The sequence below is a fragment of the Corythoichthys intestinalis genome, chromosome 15 (assembly GCF_030265065.1).
Source record: "Corythoichthys intestinalis isolate RoL2023-P3 chromosome 15, ASM3026506v1, whole genome shotgun sequence".
Taxonomy (NCBI): domain Eukaryota; kingdom Metazoa; phylum Chordata; class Actinopteri; order Syngnathiformes; family Syngnathidae; genus Corythoichthys; species Corythoichthys intestinalis.
Genome location: NC_080409.1, coordinates 35,906,283 through 35,931,750, shown reverse-complemented (window position 1 = coordinate 35,931,750; position 25,468 = coordinate 35,906,283). Strand labels below are relative to the sequence as shown.

At 37.6% G+C, this 25,468-nt stretch overlaps 1 protein-coding gene and 1 long non-coding RNA gene across 2 annotated transcripts in view; one reads left to right on the top strand and one right to left on the bottom strand.

Moving 5' to 3' along the window:
• The window catches only part of LOC130930670 (uncharacterized), a 45,964-nt gene extending 27,417 nt beyond the window's left edge, over positions 1-18,547 (bottom strand). The window contains exon 1 of the long non-coding RNA XR_009067093.1: positions 18,421-18,547. This is a non-coding gene — a long non-coding RNA (uncharacterized LOC130930670). The remainder of the gene's footprint in view (positions 1-18,420) is intronic.
• The window catches only part of LOC130930659 (SLIT and NTRK-like protein 3), a 69,011-nt gene continuing 58,711 nt past the window's right edge, over positions 15,169-25,468 (top strand). The window contains exons 1-2 of the mRNA XM_057858658.1: positions 15,169-21,767; positions 25,078-25,329. Coding sequence (XP_057714641.1) covers positions 21,540-21,767; positions 25,078-25,329 — 480 coding nt within the window. The 5' untranslated portion in view covers positions 15,169-21,539. The remainder of the gene's footprint in view (positions 21,768-25,077; positions 25,330-25,468) is intronic.

The following is a 25,468-nucleotide window of genomic DNA, read 5'->3' as shown; positions in this document are numbered from 1 at the left end:
GTGAGAAAAACTAAAAAAATTATTAAGTGCAAGTTCATCAGAAGAAAATATAGGTGAAAGTGCAAAAAATGACATAAAACAAAAAAAATATATATTTTATCGTTTTGGTGCAAAACAAAATACATATTTGGTGTAAAAAATTGTAAGAAATTGGAATTTGGAAAAAAAAAAACACTGTATAGAAATTGGACTAATGTATGTGTATATTGTTTTTCAAACAGTTTTGGGCTTGAGAGATTAATAGTTTTTTCGGACAGAGTAAAATACTTTTCTTGAGAACGGGTCATTTGGGAGGAATGCTCTGATTTTGGGGGTGTAACTGAACGTTTTTAAACAAATTAGGGGGAAAAAAACTATTATTTTATTTAAAAAAAAAAAAAAAAAAAATCCAAGTATGTTCGCCGTTTCTGAAAAACCAAAAAAAGCACTTTTTGCAAAAGCATCAAAAATTTGCCAAGTACTTTTGATTCTTTTTCAAAAAACAATTCCTTTCATAAGGTAATGGTATTATGTAAAGATACTGCATCTTCAAAACAACAAAAATGATTAATTCAAATATTTACCGACTCTTAAATAAGAAAATCACTTTTAGCATGTAATTCCCATTGCTCACTTGTATCAGTCCTCGGGAGAGCGAGACACTGAAAAGACAAAACATTTCAATTGAAGCGTGACGCCTTCTGTAAAAGACCAGGGACAGGGACTCAAAACGAGGTTGTACAGCATTCCATTTAGTCCCAACCACTTCGCCACATGTTGACCCACATCAGGGATTCCCTGGGACAGGGATCTATCCCACTTCCACTAATATACGGGTTGATTTTACTAACATCCACATCTAAAGCTTGATGTTCACTAAATACTGATCGTGTGTTTTTTTGTTGTCTTGTCTCCCCCATTTGGCCAAATTTCTATAATCTGCGGGACAGCAAGATGTCCGTCCAGCATGGAGACCCTATACAAAATAAGAATAGTGAACACCGGTTGCCATGAGACAGTCTGCACAATTTCAATTTTACGGGAAAATCTTTGGACGCAGTGCTCACAATTAGCGTCTCTTTGTTGTTACAATTTAAGCAATTGCTATCGCAACATAAACGTTGCAGCAATGTAGAATAAAGTAACAATAAGGCAGATACCGACTACAATTATGTGATTAATTTAAACCACTAAGCAGTTTCAAAAGAAAGGAAAAATCGTACGTTGAGATTAAAGGGTGGGGGGTAAAGCCCCGACTCTAGAGCCGAAAATGTCATTGCATGGAATTTGACTTTCCTATATATGAATTTAAAATTAAGATGTTGCGGGTAAAATGTCTTTAAAAGCTGTAAAGGAATAATGGGCAGGCAATGAATGAAATGAACAATAAAAATATTTTTATAATGGGTCAAAATTATTTTTCGAACAGATCATGTGACTAGCCCCCAAGAGACGGTAATTTCCTTTTCTTAGCCAAACCCACCTGAAGACCGAAGTGGATATAAGTATTTTTTTCCAAAACTAAGCTTTCAAAAGCGACATCAACTACTGAGCAAGAACCAAGGGTTAAAGATGTGAACCATGAAACGCCACAAAGCACCGCCAAATTGGTGAGCGGAGTTTCAGTTTGCCCCACTAAAGATGTTAATCGCACAACAGAGCCAACACCGGGCGTACCACATTCAATAGACGACGATCTTGAGCAAAAGCATAGCTGTCCTAAGCAGCCTGATTTAAAATTCCCCTAAAAAATGATAGGAAACAACTAGGGCTGTCAAAATTATCGCGTTAACGGGCGGTAATTAATTTTTTAAATTAATCACGTTAAAATATTTGACGCATTTAACGCACATGCCCCGCTCAAACAGATTAAAATGACAGCACAGTGTAATGTCCACTTGTTACTTGTGTGTTTTGGTGTTTTTTCGCCCTCTGCCTGCGCTTGGGTGCGATTGATTTTATGGGTTTCAGCACCACATGAGTATTGTGTAATTATTGACATCAACAACGGCGAGCTACTAGTTTATTTTTTGATTGAAAATTTTACAAATTTTATTAAAACGAAAACATTAAAAGGGGTTTGAATATAAAATTTCTATAACTTGTACTAACATTTAACTTTTAAGAACTACAAGTCTTTCTATCCATGGATCGCTTTAACAGAATGTTAATAATGTTAAAACCATCTTGTCGATTTATTGTTATAATAAACAAATGTACCGTTATGTACCGTATGTTGAATGTATATAACCGTCTTGTGTCTTATCTTTCCATTCCAACAATAATTTACATAAAAATATGGCATATTTTATAGATGGTTTGAATTGCGATTAATACCAATAATTAATTTTTAAGCTGTAATTAACTCGATTAAAAATTTTAATCGTTTGACAGCCCTAGAAACAACCAAACAAAAAACAAACAAACAAAAAAAATCGCTACTTTTCAACGCATTATTATAAATATTCCTGGCTGGAATATTCAGTCAAAAAAGAGGCGGCATCTCCTTCTCCACTAGGTAAAACAGAAAAACACGTGCGCTTACAAACGCACACACACACAGAGCTGGGATGCCTGTATGTATGAGCAGGGGCTAAGCTACTATCCGAGCATATACAGTATCTTGTAAGTTAATTTTATTGCTGACACTGCGTTTCGGGGATATCAACATGTTGTGCTACACCTGCCACAAAGTCAAACTCCGCCTATGGGAAAAATGTGAGGTTCCACGTAGAGCAGGGCGGTAAACCGAAAATTTACCGTTACCGAAATTCTTCACGATGACCGACGTAATTTTGACCATGTCGGTAAATTCGGTAATTTAATAAAAGAAGAAAATATAGCCTTTTCATCCCGCTTTGACTCTGTGTTGTTCGGCTATGTTCATTCCCCTTTAAGAAAGCAGACAGTGCGCTTACGTTTGGAGTCACATGGTTTTCAGGAAGCCAATCAAACAGAAGCCCGGTAGGCTAACGCTAGCAGCTAACGCTAGCGGCTAACGGTACAAGTAAACGGGATGAAGTCGGGCTTAAGTTAGGTTCGCCAAACTTTCACCCGACATTAAGTAAACTCTTGACGGGTTCCAGATAAAGATGGAAAAACCGAGGCTTTCTGAAACAATGAACCACTTTTAAGACAATTGCCCTAAATTGAATCACTGTTTGACACACTGCAAGAGCCCCATCTACTGGATAAACAGTGCAAGTTTCTTTTTAAAAGTAAAGTTGACAAATTGCCTCAGCATTACATACAGTATCTTCAATAGAATTAAGTGGATGTCGTCTATTTCAACCAGGAGATCGTGTCGTCATTAAGTGTGATTTACACAATTAAAGTTGACCTCTTTAAGCCTGTGTCATTGCTTTTGTCTGTGAAGATGTGTTCAAAGCAGTATTTGTAATACACGACAGTGCTAGTCTTGTAAGTGGCTCGTCCTAGATGACGGCGAGTAACTATGTATTGTTTATTCTTTGTAAAAATTATACTACAGTAAGCACAGTGCTTGGGAACAGGAATATTATTGCATACTGTAAGGATTTCCAAAATCATAAGATGTAAATTGAGCCGAATAAAAGAAAGGAAAGGTTTGTGAAACATTTTATTTTTTAATTAAGTATAATTTCTGGGGGGCGGGTGGATGTGTCGTATTTGTATCTATTCTAAATATCTAAACGTATGCCACTATCTAGTGTATAACAATGCGGAATGAATTTAATGAAATTCAAGTGATGATATTTTTCAAGCCATACAAGCTGTTATAAATGTTCACACAAGAATTCTTATTGTTTACAAGATTTTTTTTAAATACTTAATGTTTAGACTGCATGTGCAATTGTTAAATTGAAAGCTGGTAAATAAATTTAACGAGAAACTGTTAATTTGTATTCCATGCATTGATTCAAATTTTCAAATTATATAACTGTTTGCTTGGGCGAATTTATCGTCATTTATCGTTATCGAGGTAAATCTGCTCAATTTATCGTGATATGTACTTAAGGCCATATCGCCCAGCCCTAGTTCCACGGTACATACAGGCAAATGTTCTTTATCATCTGTGAACATGGACCAATATGAACAAACTTGAAGGAGAAAGGGAGTGTATCATTATATAGATAGGTTTTTTATTCAGGATTAGTTTGGAGTATTTATTTTTTCAAGGTACAATAGAAAAATTTCTGGGGTTGTTTTTTGAGCAAAGTGTTCAACAGATTGATGGCATTTCCATCCTTTACAAGAGACAAATTTTTCGCAAAGCACCACTTTACGTCTTTATGGAGCGCTTTCCGACTTGGACTTTATATGAACAACCTAGAGTTACTTACTTGTCGGGACGGCGGGGAGTAAAATTTGCGAGCGAAAACTCAAACTAGCACCCGCAAAGATTAGAACAAGATATATGAAAGTGCACTGTAGCAGACTAGCTGCCTATGTCTACTTGGCGGCCATATTGGAAGGAGCATCATTCCCATCAAAGTCCATGCACGGATGTTGACAGCAATAGGCAGTGATGATCTACCGTATTTTTCGGACTATAAGTCGCAGTTTTTTTCATAGTTTGGCTGGGTGTGCGACTTATACTCAGGAGCAACTTATGTGTGAAATTATTAATATATTATGATATAATTTTACATGTTATTTTGGTGTTTTGGAGTGACACTGATGGTTTGGTAAACTTGTAAGCATTTTATTTATGCTATAGTTATCTGAATAACTTAATAGCTATGGCCACGTTCGCGTTCTGCCTTTGGCAATGTGTGTTCAGTTGTATTATTGACTTTTTTATATTGAAATGGATGCTTTTAGTTTGTGGCGCTTTCACGCCCACGTGAGGGCGCATAAGGGAAGCGTTTGTAAAGCAGCACATGCTCAAAATTACGGCAACATTTTCTCACATTTAGTGCCCCCCACACACACACACAGTGTTTAAAACAGTGTGAAATTTTTAGAGTCACTTTTTGCTTTATGCCCATTTACAACATTATTTAGCAACTTAAATATTTATTCTTAAATAATAAGTTTTGGACCTGATTGTTTAAATCCAGAACTAAATATTTAATTTAAGTCTTAAATTTATATCCAATATCCTAAATGCTAAATCTGGAAACGGTTGGAACTAAATATTCAGCTTAATATGCAAATTCACATGACCGGAGACCGAAAGCAACAAAATAAAAGCTGGTGGAGCAGCTCAGTCTGTTTACGTTGCTTGAAAATGAATAAAACCTACTCAATGGTGGCAGTCTGCTCTTGGACATGAGTCATTGTGATAATACCGTAATTTCCCGAATATAGCGCGCACTTTTTCCCCCCAAAATCAACTTGTAAAATCATGGTGCGCATTATAAACGGGTACATGGATGGAGACAGAAATATATATATATTTTATACATATATATTACTGTACATATAAACCGATTTTTTTTCATTGACACGGCCACGTTGTGTTGAAGAAACGTATGCGGCGATCCGTTGCCGACCATTACGGTACGTGACGTCACCATTTTGTTTCGGTAATACTTCACTCTGATTGGCCGAATGATTTCTGTGTTCTGTGTGATGTCTGTGCTAAATTCTGCTTTTTTTCACTCTTTATAAAGCTCAGAATTTAGTTTCTTGAACTCATTTGAGTCAACGTTTATTGCAGCTCCGCAACTCGGACCATAACAAACATAACAACAGACTTCCTGTGTGTGTCCGTCAACTATATCTGTCCCTCGGGAAACTCAAACCCAAATAACAATAGTTTCTATTGTTACTGTCGTGTCAACAGCGATGAGCGCTCTCAGATTTCCGACTTACGTTCTCACTTTGATTTTACCGTATCAATCCATGGAAGAAACATTTATTCATCATGATGAAACGAGCAAGTTATACAGCAGCCTTTAAAAGAAAAGTCAGATCTGTTTTGTTTTCTCCTAGATTCTGGCAAGTTGGAGAAGTTGTCAAATCATATTACTACCGTAAATATTGTCAGTTTATGGTAATGTTTTGAACTACCAATATGCTATGCTTGTGCTGTGTTCCACCATTCAGTAAAATGACATTTCTGTATCTGTACACGAGCTCTGTTTTCTTGTATTCTTTTATTTATTGGTGCTAAAATTAGGGTGCGCGTTATTAACGGGTACAATAATTTCCCCTAGATTTTACAAGTAAATTTGGGGTGCGCATTATACACGGGTGCGCCTTATATTCGGGAAATTACGGTAGCAATATATAGGAAAAATACATATTTAGGAGAAACTATTTAAAGATTATTTTGTGTGCTCCAGCTTTTATTTTGTTACTTCCGGTCTCCAGTCATGTGAATTTGCATATTAAGCTAAATATTTAGTTCCGACCGTTTCCTGATTTAACATTTAGGATATTAGATATACGTTTAAGATTTAAATTAAATATTTAGTTCTGGATTTAAACAATCAGGTCCAACACTTCTTATTGAAAAATAAATATTTAAGTTGCTAAATAATGTTGTAAATGTGCAAAAAACAAAAAGTAACTCTAAAAATTTCAAACCATTTTAAACACTGTGTGGCGCTAAATGTGAGAAAATGTCGTAATTTTGAGCATGTGCTGCTTTACAAACGGCGGCCCATAGGCGCACTCGCACTTGTTTACATGAAGCAGACCGCTCACACGACAGAAGAAGACGGACAGCTAAGCAGCTTGAGTGAGTGGCCGAGTTAGCGAGAGAGAAACACGGCTGCAAACCTACGTTCATTGTTTATGCTTGTAAAATATCTCTACAGAGGCAACGCCTGTGTATATCATCTTTTCTGTTGATGTTGTGTTTTTTCCACCCGCGATCGGACACTTAAAGCCAGTTGTGTGGTTGTTTGAACGATGTGCTAATGCTAGCGAACGCATGTTAACCGTTTGTGTCATTTCTGTAACAGCACCTAATTATCATTTATTTACGTTGATGCGAACCTGTTTAGTATCGAAGACGAAACTGATTTCGCAAATTATACAGACGTTAAGCATCGTCATTTGTGAGTTTGGCTCGCTGTATAGCCAGGACCGAGCCGTAGCGTCCTGGTGAGGACAGTATACGTATTTGCATTTCCTTGTTCATGCACTGTACACTTATTCAGCATGTTGTTCTCTATTGTATTTTTATATTAAATTGCCTTTCAAGAGGAAAGATCTGTTCTATGTGTTGGATTTTATCAATAAAATGTCCCCCAAAATGCGACTTATACTCCGGTGCGACTTGTGTTTTTTTTCTCTTCGTTGGGCATTTTATGGCTGGTGAGACCTATACTCAGGTGCGACTTGTGGTCCTAAAAATACGGTATTTCCTTAGTTTCAGTGTTGTAAATGTTAATATGGCAAAGATACTATACGGTCAATGTAAAAACAGTTCATTTTTACTGCAACTCAGGTTTGGCAAATGCTGTTTATTCGCAAGGGATTCCCCTGCCTACCCTCATAGGGGTGCGCATGCTCGAAAAACGTAATGGTGGCCAACGAAACAATTCTTTTATTGCCTTTCAACGATGTGCGTGCTACTGAGGTGTTCGCCAATGCTGTCATAAAGAGGGTGTGCGGCTTAAAAAGATAATGTTGTATTTGTGAGCGTGTGAGGCTGAAAGCAAGCCACCCAAAAGTCTTCGGCTGTGTACGTGCGTGTTGATGCTTTTACAGGATTTGTGGTGCGAGCTCTGCTGCATTACATCGTTTTGTTATGAAAGCGCTCACTCATCCACATGTGGCTTGCTACCTGTGTCGAAGAGTTTGGCAGGCGATACAATCCTGCTTCTGTGTGTGTTTTGACCTTTTTCTCCAAACACGCGCACGCATACGCAATCGTGCACACACACGTCCTTGGCTGTGGTGCATGCATACGAGCAGGACGAGAGTGAGCGTTAGGATGTAATCAATATGAGATTTCAGCCGCTTCAATGCGAGAGCTCTCATCCTCCTCAGTGACTGACTTCTAATGGCACAAAGGGTGGGTAATGTACGGCCCTCGGGCTGCATACAATGCAGATCGCTCTTTTCTTAACGGGCAACAGCGGGCAATAGTGAAATGAATGGCACCATTAACATTTTACTTAATGATGTTATTACTTTTTGGTTTTATAAAGTACAATTCTATGGAGAGCTCATTTCCTTCTTAAAGCAACACTAGGTAATATTTCAACCTTTATAAAATATTTTCATTACATTTGTGATATGTCAACTGACAACTAGTTGAATAAAACCTCTTTTATATCTTGAGGGAGTCTGTATTGCTTTCACCGGCACTAATTAACTTTGAGTAGGGTGGCAGGAACCCTGCCACACACACACACACACACACACACACAAAAAAAAAACTACAAATGTGCAGAATGCTTTACGGCATACGTCACTTCCCTCCTTTTCCCATTCATTATACAGTAAAGATGGAAGTTGATGCGAACGCTTTCGCCCGAATTATGTAAAGATGGCAGAGCAACAAAAGAGACAAAAAGTTTTTGTCTAGGAGGAAAAAAAGGGAGGCTATCAGGATATGCAGAATAAACATTGGCCTGGCTTTGACTCGCTGGTGTGACAAACCCCCGCCCCCACCACCACCACCACCACAGGGTGGAGTGGTGGGGTTAGCCACACTAAGAGGCAGTTTACATCGAGACTCGAGAGGTGGAACGTTGGCTTTAAATTAATGTTTTAATAATATTTTTAACTTAGGTATGTTGAATGTTTCCATTTTTGTGCCTTTTGGGGCAAAAGAAAAATGCCATTGCTTAGAGTGGGTGGGCATGTTGTCTTCCGGGCTGAGAAGGTTGTTGGGGTCAAAGTGCATTCACTGTCGCCTTGTAATTCTGCACTGTCCCTTAGGGCCTGGCATGAATACCACATCGTTTTGATGCGGAATTGCGACATTGGTCGAATGGAGACGGAACCATATCGATGCAAACATTATTTTTTGTCTTCTCGAAGAGTCACCATGTAAACGGCCCCTCAGCCATACGGTTTCAACCGTCATATGCTAATGATTAGCCACAGCTGGATTCATTACCTTATTACTATTTATCCTTCACACATCCGCTGGATACAGAAATGTTGTTTAATCCATCTGCACGCAACTGGGAGATTGATTTTTTTTATTGATGATTTTACGACACTGTGCGTGTGTGTGCTGCTCCTCACAGGAAATGCAGCGCTGGTTCTCACGGGAAACGCAGTCTTCCTTAAGGCAAAACACTGCCGCTTTTGTCCACCAGAGTCGCTAAAATCGACCAAAATTTGAAAAGTTACCAAGTGTTTCTTTAAGATTTTAAGTAGACAGAACTGAAATTATTAACCCTTAAAAACCCTTGAGTTTTGCTTTAAATCCTTGACTGCCTTTGATAGCGATGGGAGAATCTTTTGTGTCCGTCATTGTTTACATTTCATATGTTGAAACCTGGTAGCTTGTGGCAGGAACCACCGCATTTAGATGGAATTCGGTAATTTTACACGTTTGGAGGAGGATTTAGCAAGGCAGATGGTAATTTTTTGGAATTATAACCAAAAGGGACCATGAAAGAAAATCGAAATAGGAGATTAAAACCAATGGATGTCTGATTAACATACCCGTATGATTATACAGTGGTACCTCGACCGACATATGATCCTTTCGACATCCGGTGTAAAATTTGACTCGTCATTTGTCTCGACATATGACGACATGCTCGAAACACGACCATTTTTGACAGCGTTGTAAATTTCATATTTTCCTGCAAGACAGACGCAGAGTGATTTTTCTTGCGGGAGAAATCGACATGGGTTCCACGAAGGTTAGTGCAGGTGGTGAAAAAGGGGACGCTTAGCACTGAAATTAAAATGGAAATGATGCGCTTCAGTGAACTGGCTCGACAATACAGCCGGAATATGTCTACGATGGCGACGGCCCTCCTCTGGCCTCCATTCCCTAGTCTTTGTAAGTTAAGGTGTCAATTATTAGTATTGTAACATCGGCAAGGAAGTCACCAGCTTCATCAGGTTTTTAATCATTTCAGAATTTGTGCAACACAACACGCCTACTGTCTGCAGTAGCAGACGCCAACAGCAACATGAAAAGAGAAAGTAAAAACTCTTCCGCACCTCATTCTCTCATCAGGCACACGGTACGTTCAGGAACATCATGGAAAACACAACCGCCATATTAGAACCTGATTCATTACATAATAATAATTATTATTAATATTACGATTTGTATTTATCTTTTTTTTTTGCTATGTGTAATTGCTATTTGTACAGTATTTGTACCAGCAGTATTTATTAAGGATTTAGCGTAGGTTTTTGGGCTGTGTAACAATCGAATCGAATTAATCGAATTATAATGTAATCTTATGGGAAAATCCCACTCAACATACGACCATTTCGTCTTACAAAGCAGGTCCTGTAACAAATTAAATTTGTACGTCGAGATAACACTTTATAGCGCTATTCCACACATTAAATGTTGCTTAAAGTGCTTTGTAATTCTTTTGCTTGTCAATTTATAGATGAAGCTGTGCGATAACCATGTTTGGTACACTGAACTGCATTTCATAAAGCTGTGGGGCCGCCACCTTCTATATTAAAACGCATGTGGTGGAAAACAATCAGGAGACCCCGAATTTGGCCAAATTTCAAAATTGTCCGATATGCGCGTGTGATACATGATTGGAAAGCTTAAAATCTCAAGATTCTGGGGGAAAAAAATTTTGAACAGGAGGGCATTTAATTTTTTTTTTAACAGCAAAACCCTAACTGGAGGTGAGAGCATGAGAGAGCATAATTAAAGACGCCATGATTTTAACGAGATATTATCGCGTACTTACCTTGTTTCGATCCAAAAACTCCATAGAGCATATATCACCGAGTGTCAAGACACAGCTGTGAATGGCCACACCCGGATTTTGGGGGGATTTTATGGATGAAACATGGTAATATAAAAAGGGTCGCGATGCAGATATCGCAGACATAAAGGAGTGGTTGAGATTTTCTTTTTCATATATTTACCCTTTTAAACATTTTTCTCCCCCCAATTTTTCTTTGTTTGGACCGATTATTTATCATCTAACATATCGGAGAAAATGCGACAGTAACAAAAAAATATACAATCAAGCGATAGTTATGAGGTAGATATCCATGACTTTTTTACAGACACAATTTTTTTCAAAGTGACGTAATTTGTTTAAAAGTTTAAGATATGCGAGTGAATAATTTTTCTAAGTCGTTTTTTTTAACGAAATATTATACATCAATTAATGACTCTAAGCTAAAAATGACAGACATTTTGAATAATATTTTTATGGCTTGATTGAAACAAAAGCGGTCCCGCGACATCTGTAAACGGGGGTTTCCAGGGTAAAACGGACAAATTCAAAAAAGTTCGGGGGCTTAATGCACCATGAATCTTCTATGGCAGCATATAAACATATTGTTGTATTAAACATAACAGTTCTTTTGGCTTAAAATACAGCTGTTCATTTTAAAGAGAAGTGCAAGAGCAGAAATAGCTTTTTCAGTCTTATCTGTTTTCCGCCATATACATTTCCTGTATTGTCGTTGTATCGTTGTTTTTTGTTTTTTTTAAATAACCGTTATGACTGTTATTGTTTTAAGTACACTTCATATCTAATATGACGACATAAATGTTCAATAAATCTGGATTTTTTTAACAGAAATATGTGGCAGCCACATAACCTTATAAAATGTAGTCCAATGAATGCCACACTGGTTTAGTGTATAACTACATTTATAGTAGTATAAGTATTAAAAAGCGCTTTAAGCACCATTTAATGCAAGTGGTATATTAACATACTGGTATGCTACTCTGACATTGTATGCTGACAGGGGGAATTCCTAAAAATTCTAGTGTCTATTTATTTATGTTATGTAGGGAATATTTAAATAATAATAACATGAAATTTGTATAGTATCCAATCTATCTGCAGCACCATCACAGCTTTGTGCTTCGCAGAAGAAATTGGCCTTCCTTGAAACAAAAACATTGTAGGGTTTTGAATTACTTCGATTTTGTTGCCAATGCATATTTTAAGCTTCTCTCTGAACGTCCTCCGGTCTTCAGAAGTTAAAATGTTTATACTTTATATAGGAGATTTCCCTGTTCGTCACGTGTTCACTGCCTGGCATCATGCGTCCATTCCAATCCATTGGTACTGAAATATGGTCATTCGATGTTAGTACTCCAAGTTGAAATGCACTGGGCAATTAATGCACCACTATAATTGATAGATTGATGTGATTGGACATATTCATTAAACAGATAATTTTGTTTTAAAAAATCTAACAATTTGTTTTAATTTTGACATAATTGGTGAAGTATCAATGTGTTTAGATTGAGAGTGATTTTAGTCTTAAACTCAAAAAGTACACTTTTTTCTCATAAAGGATTTTTTTTAAAAAAATTGAGATTATAGTAAAAATGTATTCAAATAAATGATTTTCTTGGTCTTTTTCAATATAACATTTGTTTGATTAAATAATTGAAACGCTAATAAACTATTACTAATAGAATACAAATGAGAACGAACTTTTATTAAAGTAAAATGAACTACGATACACATTTTACATTTCCTTATTCACATTAACAAATTAATATTCATCTATCAATTTGATGAATTGATGTTTTGACATGTTATACAATATGCAAAAATATTTGTAAAAAATGGTAACTTTTTAAATTCATTGTACAAAAAGGACTATTCCATGACCAAAGTAAAATTTAATTTTTAAAGTATTTTTTTTGCAAATTTTTATGGTTTTTAAAATGATAATTGGTTAATTAAATCACTATAAATGACCTATCTGCAATAAAATATGACAACTAATCAACTATTTTACACATTTATACATTTCAAAATCAAATAAATGGCTGATTAATAAGAATAAAAATGAATTAGAGTTATGTTTACTTATGTTGCCTTCATCCTTTCAACTCACCTATGAGAGAGCGAGCACAAAGTTAGCTCCCTCTAAACCCCAACCCAATGTTTTCCCTGCCGTAATCATATCTGTGATTGCTCTTCCTCTCCCGGGCGCTGATATTTCCACGGCTGCCTCCCGGTCCGACGGCCCCCGACGCAAGATTATTGCTGTATGATTACAGCCACGGCGCCATCAGGATCATTATTGCATTTCGCGTGACAGTGCTCCACGCCGTCTGTGAGCGTCGAGATGCTTTATCCAATTTAGATCTCATTAAGACTTGAGAGCAAAGATGCCCCCGCAAAGACTCCGCCGTCTCCGTGGTGTTTTTTTGACCGTGACTGAGCACCTTTTTCCTGTTTGTTTTCTACTTCAGTCGGCAAAGTGCCTCTTCAAGCAGCTGTCACTCAAGCGCGTCATTATCACTAGACTGTGTAGATTCCATACCACATTAAAAGAATGTTTTACGTCCTACAAATAATGTAACCTTGTTCGTCTCACAAAAGTGAGCACACGCCATGCAAATAGTTGACATCTTTAGACCGCCTGGAGGGAAGTCTCAAGTTCTTGCTCAGTTTGTTCTTGTTCTTCTTCTTGGTGAAGACACTAATTAAAATTGCTAATCCGCTGTTATTTGCAGACAGATCAGATCAGAATAGACTTTGATAACTATATTCTAGGCAGTGTTGTCACTAACATGTTACTAAGTAACGCATTACTGTAATCTGATTACTTTCTTTCTAACGCGTTCATTTTTCCAAACCAGTAATCTGATTAAAGATACTTTCCTTAGTGTCTGTGCGTTAGTATTTTCTTATTGCCTCATAATGTATGTAGAATGAAGAATATTGTAGTCGTGTACGAAGAGCATTTTGATTACAAAATGTTCGTTCGTTTCCATGGGAACCACTCATAGTTACTTCCTGTTTTGGTCTCGAGTCACACGCGCTAAGTGTTTGGGACGTGTGAGGATCGCGGGTGCACATTCGAGCCAAGTGCAGCCACTTGTTGAGATGTGTGAGGGAATGTTAAAGCGTGTGTGTCCATGAATGGACTTGACTATTATTTCTTCAATTTGGACGGTTCCAGCAATAGGTTGGAGCTACATGCACGACCGTTTCGTAGCTTTGCCGTTGCAACGCAAGTAGTCATTGGCAAGCATTGTTTACATCATATTCGAGTTGCACATTCATGCCGTGAGGTGACGTATTCGTTTACCATCTATGGGATCTGTTGTAAGTCCGATTAAGTGTGAATTGCTTAGTTGCCGCCACGTTTTGTGGCCAAATTGACCGCGTGTGTGTACGCCGTACTTTCGGGTTACGCGCATTCCAGCCCGCCCCCACCTTTGTGTTTATTGCACTGTGCAATTCATTTGTGTGTTGTTGATTATTATGCAGTCAATTTGCATTGTTTTACATTGGCTCTGATATGCTGTTAATCCCTATATCCTAACCTGAAGTTCATAATTTTTTACATTAGGCTTAATTAAGTTAGCGGGGGTTTAATTAGTCGGTGAAATTGATTTCAACCAATTCCATGCAGTTTTTCAGTTATTTGTAGTTTCAGGGCTCCGGAGTGGCTAGGCTAGCGCGAGTCAATGTTGGTTGAAATCAACTCCATCAACTAATTAACCCCCCGCAAACTTGAAGATTAAGCCTTATGTGAAAAAATGTCCCTTTCCCGTTTACATTTAATTATCGGAAAGTCAATTACATGCGATGACATTTTTCTGTTGTCACTCTTATGTTGTTTTTATAACTTTTATCGGTCATAAAAAGTAACCGATAAATTGCTTTAAAGTAACTTAGTTACTTTGATAATAATGTTATCAGTAAAGTAACTAGATTACTTTTTGAGGCGTAATCAGTAATTAAACTACTTTTTCAAATAATCTGTGACAACACTAGTTCTAGGGTTGTACAAGATATGCATCAACCCTTAGAGCCAGATTATTGATTTTTCACCATAAATTATGAGTTACAGTAGAGGCATTGCACGCTCTTCGGTTGTGCATTTTGTGCCCCTGAACTGATGAGTTGTTTAGGAGCGAGCCTGGCTGTGGTGGTTCATTTGGGACTTGTTACGAAGAGTTATTCTCAGGGGTGAAAGTGGCTAGAATTTCTTGCCGGAACTCCCCGACATGAAAGTCGCCACGGAGCCAGAAATGTTATTTATTTATTTATTGGGGGGGCGGGGGGGTCAAACCTCTTAAACTACTGAAATACAAAGAAAACTGTTTTAGCACAGTTATGTCTATAACACATACAAAAACTGATTTTCATTCAAAATTGTATTTTTTCAATGATTTGCAAAATAAAAGTTAACAGCAATAACCCCAACCTCCATCTCCTAATTTTTATTTTCCCTCATTTCCTCACATACTAAATGCCAAATCTCAATTTGAACTACTGAAGAACATAGGATATATATTAAAATTAAAGTTAATGTAAACATTTACTTTTTAAAAAAAATAATAAAGATACAAGTAACATACATTCAGAAAAATAAGTACTAATGACTTATATTATGCAGAGTGAAATGAAATACATTTTGAAGATCGCGCAAACATTGAATTTTCAAACATAAGGAAATGAATAAGTGGCCTAACATAAATGAACAAATACAAGTCCAAAGTGCACATTGACAGCTAAGATGTTCTGAACCGCCTATCAGAGTAAATAAAACTAAATATGATAAATAAGCCTCCTCAACTCTTTTGTTGCTCTTATAAGATTTGATCCATTTTATGTTGCATTGCCCTTTTTTGTCGCATCAGTTCAACAAGCTTTTTTTCTTTTTTTTCTTCTTTTTTTTTTTTTTGCTGTTCCAGAAAACATGCACATTTGAACCAATCAGAGCTAACCATTTCTGCTGATCACATGTCAGTATGTCAGCCAATTGAACGGATAAACGAGTCTAGGCATTTTGCTTTGCTGCGTACATTCGCACATTGACGTGACTCATCATCTTCTGACTCAGTTAAATGTAGCAGCTGGGGAAACTTCCATGCCGTCCATAGAATAAAATCAAAAATAGATATTGGTGGAAACGGATTACGCTACACAAGCACTTTATTGTGCTTGTTGTTAACACTTGTGTATGTAAATCTAATGTTGGTAGATTGTTTTCTTCTTGGAGCTGCAATGCATGTGTGGCAGCTTAGCATTTTTTTAAAATATTTTTTTTTACATAGCGTTTTGACAGTTGTTGTCATATTTTCAGAATCAAATCACCGTGTACAGCATTCTGGCCCTGAATATTATACCGGAACAGCATTCCGTCCCTGAGTCTTACACTGGAACTGCGTTCTGGCCCTGAATCTTATACCGGAACTGCGTTCCTGACCGTTCTGGCCCACTTTCACCCCCGGTTATTCTTACTTTTGTTCCAAGCATTGACGTCCGTGCATTGAATTTGATATTAATAACGCCACCACCAATATGGACGCTAAGTAAACCACACAGTTACTAACTCAGGAAACAGATCAACAACCTTCCTACCGTTCTAACTGTAGGTATAACATGTAGTATATAAACAGCTTGATGCAAAAAGTCGAGTGAGTGGCGGTAATAATCAACAGTCGTCTTAAAGCAGTGGACTTCACTGGGGGGTTCTTTGGCAACAAACCTAAGATGAGTGATTTTCTCCACTAAAATACTCTTAAACCGTCGAAATATTGACCGATTTTCTAACGGTTTGCTTTATAACTATCTTTATTTACTTTGCTATAATTCAGGATGGATGTTGAAAAAAAAGACATCATTATTTTAAGTATGCAGTCAGTTTACTGCATCTCTGACGAGCACTTTATGGCTATTTCAAAGTAGATACTCTTTCGATTATAATGTTATGTTCATTGAAGGGCACTGACACAAAATGGCCGACAAGTGATAACGACCATCCCAATTGGGTTATAGCGTGCATTACGTACCTAGCTCTCTATGATTTTGGTCTTGAATTTGAAATGCTGTAACAATCAACATACAGTATTTGCATAAGGTACATATATTTACACATTTGTATTAATAAGACTGTTAAAGTCTTACAAACGCGTAATTTTACTATACATTTAAAACATTCTGAAAAGCATGCAGTAAACGAGGGATGACTTACTGTACTACTTACGCCAACTTTTCAAATAGACTCAACAACTGACAAGAAGTTAGTGATATTTGGCTTTCAAGATGAATCTGAAATGCACTCTAACCTTTCCAGCGAAAATTTAATTTGACCCTCCAAACTTTTAAACCTTCTTCTCCAACTTGCCAATGCTTAGGGATTATTTTCATAGTTTGCTGTTCTCTAGGATCTGAAAGGCAAAATTCTTTTTAGTAACGGTTAGGATACACTTGCAGAGATAATGCCTTCTCCTTCTCCTCCTTTTTCCCTTCTTGCTTTCTGTTCCCTGATTGCCTTTCGTGCTATTAAATGGAGCAGTTCATTAGATGGCGGCATTATGAATCCCATTTGCATTCGCCCATATTCATATTGCATACATTAAAAACAACACACGCGTGACATTTCGGCTTCGGCGGGCATTTGAGCACACCAATGAATATATTCATGACTCTCCTCGACCCCGTTTTTAAAAAAAAGAGAAAAAGCCCATTATAAAATCTGATTCGCAGGTGAACGGGCACATGTGTTTGCCTTTTGTTTGCATTTTCAAAGTCAGCGCAGAGGTTTAAACAATATGTCGAGAGATACGATCGAACAACCGCCAAAACAAGTTAGTTTGTGGGCAGTTTTAGACTGGCAAAGTGATACACCAGATTTAAAGTCACCTGTCACATTTTTTAATACTAATTAATGATTGAGTCTTATTAAAAGGGGAGACAAACACAACACAAACTACTACTACTGAAATTGTGTATAAAAATAATTGGCTGGACAGAGTTGAGACCTGATGACTATGGGTGTGCCATTTTAGGCACCCCACGATTCGATTCGATTACGATTCAGGGTGGTACGATTCGATTATTGAACGATGATCATGCGTATTGACGACGATCTCGATTATCACGATTATCGATGCATCGTGCGTTACTAATTAATACAGTAGCCAAACAAATTTATGTCCATTATTTAAAATATCCTAATGATTCAACAGGAACGATGAAAACATGCCCATACAACAATAAACTGCCCTTAAGCTGCTTTAATTATTTAAAAAATTTTTTTTTTTTTTTTTACAAGAAAGTGCAAAAACATTGACCATTTTGAAGGGAGTACTTATTTCTCTCGACAATACAATAAAATTTACACAGGTGGAATGAATTCCACATTTTCTGGAAACAAAGTGTCTTAAGAAAGACTACTTTTAACCAATATACTTTGTTTTCACAGATTTCTGTACTATTTCACATATTTGCAGTGTTACCGCTGTACTTAATCATTGCCTTACACGTTCTGCAAATGAAATACACGTTAGCGAATTAGCTAATTAGCTTAGCGCTCGGCGCTAACTATTAACATCTCAAAAACAACAACAATAAAGGCTAAACAGTACAAGTGGATTCGTGTACTCACCTTTTATAGATGCACACGGGTCTTAGCAACACACTCAGGACATTTTTCATTTGAAATGCCTTAAAACTAATGCTAGACTAGGGTGACCATATTTTGATTTCTACAAAAGAGGACACTCAGCCCAGCCTCAGCCCGGCCTCAAGATACTTGAATTTTACTCGAAGTTCACTCAAAGATGCCTATATCACTTTAATATATTTAAAGTGTGCCCCCTCACTCTGGATGGAATGCAGTTTGAAAAAAAATGACTTAAAAAAAAAAATATATATATATATATATATATATATATTCATATATAATGCAGACCCATAGAAATGTAGTCCAGTCAATACACATACACACAGTAGGCTATGTGCCAACTAAACATTTTTATAAATTACTATCACGACAATTGTCCTTGACAAATTGTTATTCCCATTCAATTGATGTTCTCATTCAATGTTCTAGATTGCACACAAACCAAAACCGAAATAAACTGACAAACTATTCAATCAGCATGTTTCCAAATGTAGCAGTTCAAAACTACGTTTCCCATAATGCCTAGCGCGGTTTAGCTTACTGATAGCTAGCTGAGGCAAAAATCAAACTTTGCTATAAAAGTTTACAATCATCGGCAGCGCGCCGATGCGACACCAAACAGGATTTTACAGTCAAAGCTCAGACAGAAGTCAACAGTTGCCATTATATACGTATTTATCATTTTAAAAAAAACAAAAAAAACTTTAGGCATTGTGGCCAAATCGTCAACCCAGTAGATGGCGGTAATGCCTCATGATAGGGGTAAACTGACAACAAAAACAAGAAGAACTACTACTTCCCTCCATTCTCGTAGGAGCCATGTCAACTTCTGCCACCCAGCGGTCGGAGAGATTCTCTTCAAATTGGTCCCGTGAATAAAACTAAAAAAATTCATAAAAAATTGACATTTTTATGAATTTATAAAACCCGCCCGGACCACGAGGACACTACGTGAAAGTAGGACTTGTCCGGGCAAAAGAGGACGTTTGGTCACCCTATGCTAGACATCTGAAAGACAAGGAGCAACGAACTATCTCTCTTCCCTTCTTGCTCTAAAAAATAACTTGCACTTTTGTGCCTGCCTGCCTGCCTGTCTCATTGACAAATTTATTTTCCAGTCTTTTAAAAAGGAGTAAATCTCTCTCTCATTAACCGGTGTTCTGCCAAAATCTCCTACATCGGCGAAACGTCCCACATTGGTCGAATTTGACACCCAAAGTACTACCGTGCGCTCTAAACTTGTTTTGTTTGGATGCATACAGGAATAACGCACTAAAAAATGCCTGCAGAAAATTAGTAGTTATATCAAATAAGGACCGTTCAAATACGCTACGTGACTAATGTGGTCAACTGCTTCAAAGCTTAACACAAAAAAACCCCACAATGGTTAAAAGTATGAGAGGATAATACATGCAAAAAGTATCTTTGAGGTAGTGAAAAGGTTCTAAATAACGAAATAAAAAAATAGTGAGTACTCGCTGCTTCTAACCGATGTGCGCATGCGTGTGGATGCTTGCGCAAGCGCGCTGAGCATTGCGTAACATGTTTCGCCGCGTAGTAAGGAACGGCCGAACACCGGCAGCATTCATCGTAACATGCATGCGCCCATTAACGGTGCCCGGGCGGCAGATGTGTCTTGAAATTCGTTCGGCTATGAGCAGCTGACATAAAGTTATGAAGGAAAATCATCGTTTTTGAACCTTTATGAATCATAATCGAATCGTCACATGTCGAATCGCGATGCATGTAATAATCGACCTCTACTGATAACATTGTTGAAGACGGAAACCGACATGCAACGTATATTGCATATGGTGGACAATTTTGGTGGAGTTTTTGGTGCAAAATACAGTCATTGATTTTTATCGTGCGATAAATCGGAATACGAAGTTGAAAGTAGGGTAGAACAGGAAAGAAAGTCCTAAAGAAGATGTTTCTCGAGTAATTATATTGTTTGAGTGTAGAATGCACCATTCACGTGGGCCAAATGGAGACAGTCTTTCCAGCCTTATACTATGGTTAGCATTAGCTTTCAGGCGGCAATGGTTGCTGAGTGCTTTGTGTTCGAGCAATTTCCCTACACATCAATTACCAACCATCATTTTGGTGCAAAATGACCAATATACTTTGAAAAAAATAACTATAATTTTTTAAATTTAAACAATGTTTAAATAATACCAAAAATGCATTGAGATCACATTGGATCGAAACGATACGCCTGTAGGCCTACTTACGACACTTCTGGTAAATTGCTGATGCCGATGGCCAACAGCAGGGTCTTAAAATTGGGATTAAAACGACTACTTTAGTCTATTTTATGGACAAAACAAAGGCAAGTACTGTAAACATATATATGTATAAGTCAACTTGTGTTATTGAAGGCCTTAACCAGAGTTTATCTGTGTTTTTAAATTCAACAAATCAACGACGAAACCTAAATATGCCCCCAAAACAATTGGAAGTGACCCAGAAAAGCCTCCAAATCAAAAGGAAATGACCTGAAATGTCCTAAAATTAACAGACATGAACCAGTAAGTGACCCAAAACCAAGAGGGAGTTAACAGAATAGCATGAAAGTCTTCCCACACGATTTATTCAGGAACTGCATCAATCATTAATGGTAAAAATGAAAGTTTACTGAAAGTTTTTTTAAATGACCAAAAATAGTCACTCGCTCGACAAAGGGTTAAACCCCATAGAGCATGTGTTTTAGCTGCAATAGAGGAGGCTGGAAAGGAGTAACACACCAAAACAATTCACCCGTCCAGGCTCTGTTTTGACGTCAAAGAGCATCATACCATACGTGCGATTAGCTCCGGTTCCATTCTTCCAGTTGCTCTTGTTACCGCCCTCCTCCCGAGCTTGGGGCGTTTTGCTCTTTGTGATCTCATTTGCATTGTGCGCTTGGGTATGCTCGTGACGCATCATCAATCTGATTCATCCCGAGCTGCCCGGCTCTTCTGTTTGCCCTCTTTTAACTGTGTTTGTGTCCTTGTCGCGTTGGATGCGACGTACGGACGTGAGCGAGGGGCCCGAGCCGGGCCGGGCCACCGCCTGGGGCTGCTGAGCTGAGCTGTGCCGGGAGAAGTCGAGCGCCGAGAATGCGCTGGGTCACCCTGGCCGTGGCCCTGGGGTGCGCGGCGGCGGCGGGTCTGGCCCGGGCGTCGCACGGCGGTCCCACCCCAACCCCCACCTCCACGCACACCCCCCTGGTGGACAACTCCGAGGAGGAAGTGGATGAGCCCTGCTTCGAGCCGTGCACGTGCGAGGTCAAAGAGGGCGTGCTGCACGTGCACTGTGATGGACGGGGCTTCACCAATGGCAGCCAGGTACCCCACCTTTTTTTTGCATTTACATTGGAATGGTTTTCGTCCCGTATGTTTTTTTTTTGTGTGTGTGTGTGTGTTGTCATGTTTTCCATGTACAGTGGTACATCTACATATGAATTTAATTTGTTCCACAACCTGGTTTGTAAGTTGAAATGGTCGAACTGTATGTCGAGCAGGATTTTCCCATAAGAGCATTTTAAAAAACTTACGCTAAATCCTTAATAAATACTGCTGGTAAAATTACAAATAACAATTACACATAGCAAAACAAATCATTATATATACGAATCAAAATAATCTTAATAATAATTATCCTTATTATTATGTTACAAATCGGGCTCTAATGTGGCGGTTGTGTTTTGCATGCTGTTCCTGAACTGACGGCAAAGAGTAAAGAGTTTTTACTTTCTCTTTTTATGTTGTTGGCATCGGCTAAAGCGGACAGTAGCCGTGTTGTGTAGCATAAGTTCTGAAATAAACGATTAAAAACCTGACGAAGCTGGGGACTTCCTTGCCAATGTTACAGTAATAATAATTGTCCCCCTTAACTTATGAAGACTGGCGAACAGAGGTCAGGACAGGACTGTTGAGATCGCAGACATATTCCAGCCTTATAAGCCAGTTCACTGACGCACACACCATGCTCATATTTTTCCATCATTTCCATTTTCATTTCAATGCCAAGCGTCACCTTTTTGCTTTTTTCATCACCTGCACTAACCTTTTTGGGAACTATGTTGATTTCTCTCAAGAATATCCGCCATGCGTTTTCATTTTCTTAGGATTTTTTTGGTATTGTTGTTCCATATTTTCAGTTATTTTGCAGTAGTTTTTTTCAGAATGACAGAATTTTTCCAATGTGCATATTTATAAAAGATTTTTATCATGTCATCTATTTTGTGTTACTTTCTAATCATAATGTAATCTGGATTAGTATAAATATTTCACGTAATAGTTTTGCAATACATATATACTGTATATATTAGTTTTTTCAACATCTGCTTGTTTGGGAGTATTTTTGCACTTTTTTTCCCTTCTCATATTTGTAAGCATTTATATATACTGTGTGTATATATATATATATATATATATATATATATATATATATATATATATATACAGTGGGGAGAACAAGTATTTGATACACTGCCAATGGGTTTTCCCATTGACTGTGTATCAAATACTTGTTCTCCACACTGTGTATGCATATATATATATATATATATATATATATATATATATATATATATATATATATATGTACAGTATATGGCGGAAAACACTAAGGCGACTTGAAGTTCCACTCTGAGACCCCCAATTTGGCCAAATTTTAAAATTGTCCTACATGCATGTGTGATACGTCATTGGAAAGCTAAAAATCTAAATTTTCTGGGGGAAGAAACATGTTGAACAGGAGGGCACTTTAAAAAAATTTTTTTTTTAAACCCCGTGAACCCTAACTTAAGGTGAGAGAATGAGAGAGCATAATTAAACAGACCATGATTTTAACAGGATATTATCGACTACTTACCTTAATTCGATCAAAAAACCCGTGTAACATGTCTCACCGAGTGTCAAAACACAGCTATGAACGGCCACAGCCAGACTTTTTGGGTGATTTTATCTTATATTTTGGTAATATAACAAGGTTCGCAATGCAGAAATCACAGACATCAATGAGTAGACGAGATTTTCTTTTTCAATTACTGTATTTACCCTTTGAAACATTTTTCTTCCATTTTTTCTTTGTTTGGATCGATTATATATTACCTAAAATATAAGGGAAAATGCGACAGTAACAAAAAAAAAATACAATTTAGCAATAGTTATGTGGTAGATATCCTTGATCTATTTACAGACACTTATTAATTGTGACGTAATTTGTTTAATAGTTTAAAAGATGCGAGTGAATAATTTTATAAAGTCGTTTTTTTAAAAACTAAATATTAGACATTAATTAATGATTCTAAACTAAAAAGGATATTGAATAATAAATGTAATTACAGTGGTACCTTGACATACGATCTTTTCGACATCCGACCTAAAATTTGACTCGCCATTTGTTTCTATATCCGACGAAATGCTCGAAATACGACGATCTATGACAGCGTTGCAATTTCAATGTTTTCCTGCAAGACTGACACACAGCGGATTTTCTTGTAAAAGCTGTCAACATGGGTTCCAAGAATGTTAAAGCTGGTGGTGTAAAAAAGAAAAAAGGTGAGGCTTACCAATGGAAAAATGACCTGCTTGACAATACTCCTCCGACATCCGTTTGCCAGTCTTTTTTAGTTAAGGTGATAACCATCGCCAAAGAGATCGCCAGCTTCGTCAGGTTTTTAATCATTTATTTTAGAACTTGTGCAACACAACACACCACCTGCCAGCAACAACAGGACGTTAAAAGTGAAAGTAATATCTCAACTGCACTCTCTCGTCAGACCCGCAGTGCGCTCAGGTACAACACACAAAAATACAACTGCCACATTAAAACCCGATTTGTTAAATTATTACAGGTATTTTAATTATTATTACTATTATTTTATTATAACTTCGATTTTTTAACCCTTTGTAATTGATATTTGCAATAGTAACAACAGTATTTATTAAGGATTTAGTGAAGGTTTTCGGGCTGTGGAACGAATTAATGGAATTATAATGTATTCTTATGTGGAAATCCTGCTCGACATACAACCATTCCGACTTAAAATCAAGGTCCTGGGATAAATTAACTTCGTATGTTGAGGTACCACTGTACTCACCTTCTTTTTATGGCAGGGCTGAAACAAAAGCGGTTGTGCGGTGTCTGTAAACGGGGGTCTCCAAGGTAAAACGGACAAATTAAAAATAGTTCGGGGGCTTAATGCGCCATGAAACTGCTATGGCAGCATATAGATAGTATATTGTTCTATCAAACAGAACAGTTCTTTTGGCTTAAAATACAGCAGTTTGTTTTTATAGAGGGCTGCAAGAGCAGAAACTGCTTTTTCAGCCTTTTCTGTGTTTTCCGCCATATATTAAACTTTATAAATGAAACTTGTTTTAACTCCAATTAAGATATTCAGTTCTGTGTTTTCAGTATATTTTAGTGTTGGTTTAAAATATTTTGGGGGGAATTGGAAGGTTTTAGATTTAGACGGTTTAAGTTAAAATACTGACTGAAACATGACAGAGTACGTTTTTTACCTAATAAAGAGGAGACTGGTTTTAATGTATTTATTTGTCATAATAATATTTACTGCATTTTTTTATTTTACTACTGTAAATACTGAGATGACTAACCAGAACAAAACACAATTGCCTCGTTCAGGTGTCGCAGTCGTGGGTACGCCCTTTCAAACTGAACCTCCAGAGAAACTCGCTGAGGCGTCTCTATAGCAACGGGTTCCAGCACCTTGGCAACGCCGTGTCGATAAACCTGGGCAACAACGCTCTACAGGACATCCGAGTGGGCGCCTTCCATGGCCTGGCAAAGCTGCGACGCCTCTACCTTCATGAGAACAAACTGGAGGTCTTCAGGAATGACACCTTTGCCGGTTTAGAAGCTCTGGAGTACCTCCAGGTAGGTCTCTGAAATAGTTACTGGCAAGCAGATGGCCAAAGTGCAAGAATCTCCGATGGAGATTTGCCCCCCCCCCCCCCTCGTGAATTGCCTTGCCAAATGGAGCTATCTTCTCCCATTTTCCTGATATGTTCAACAC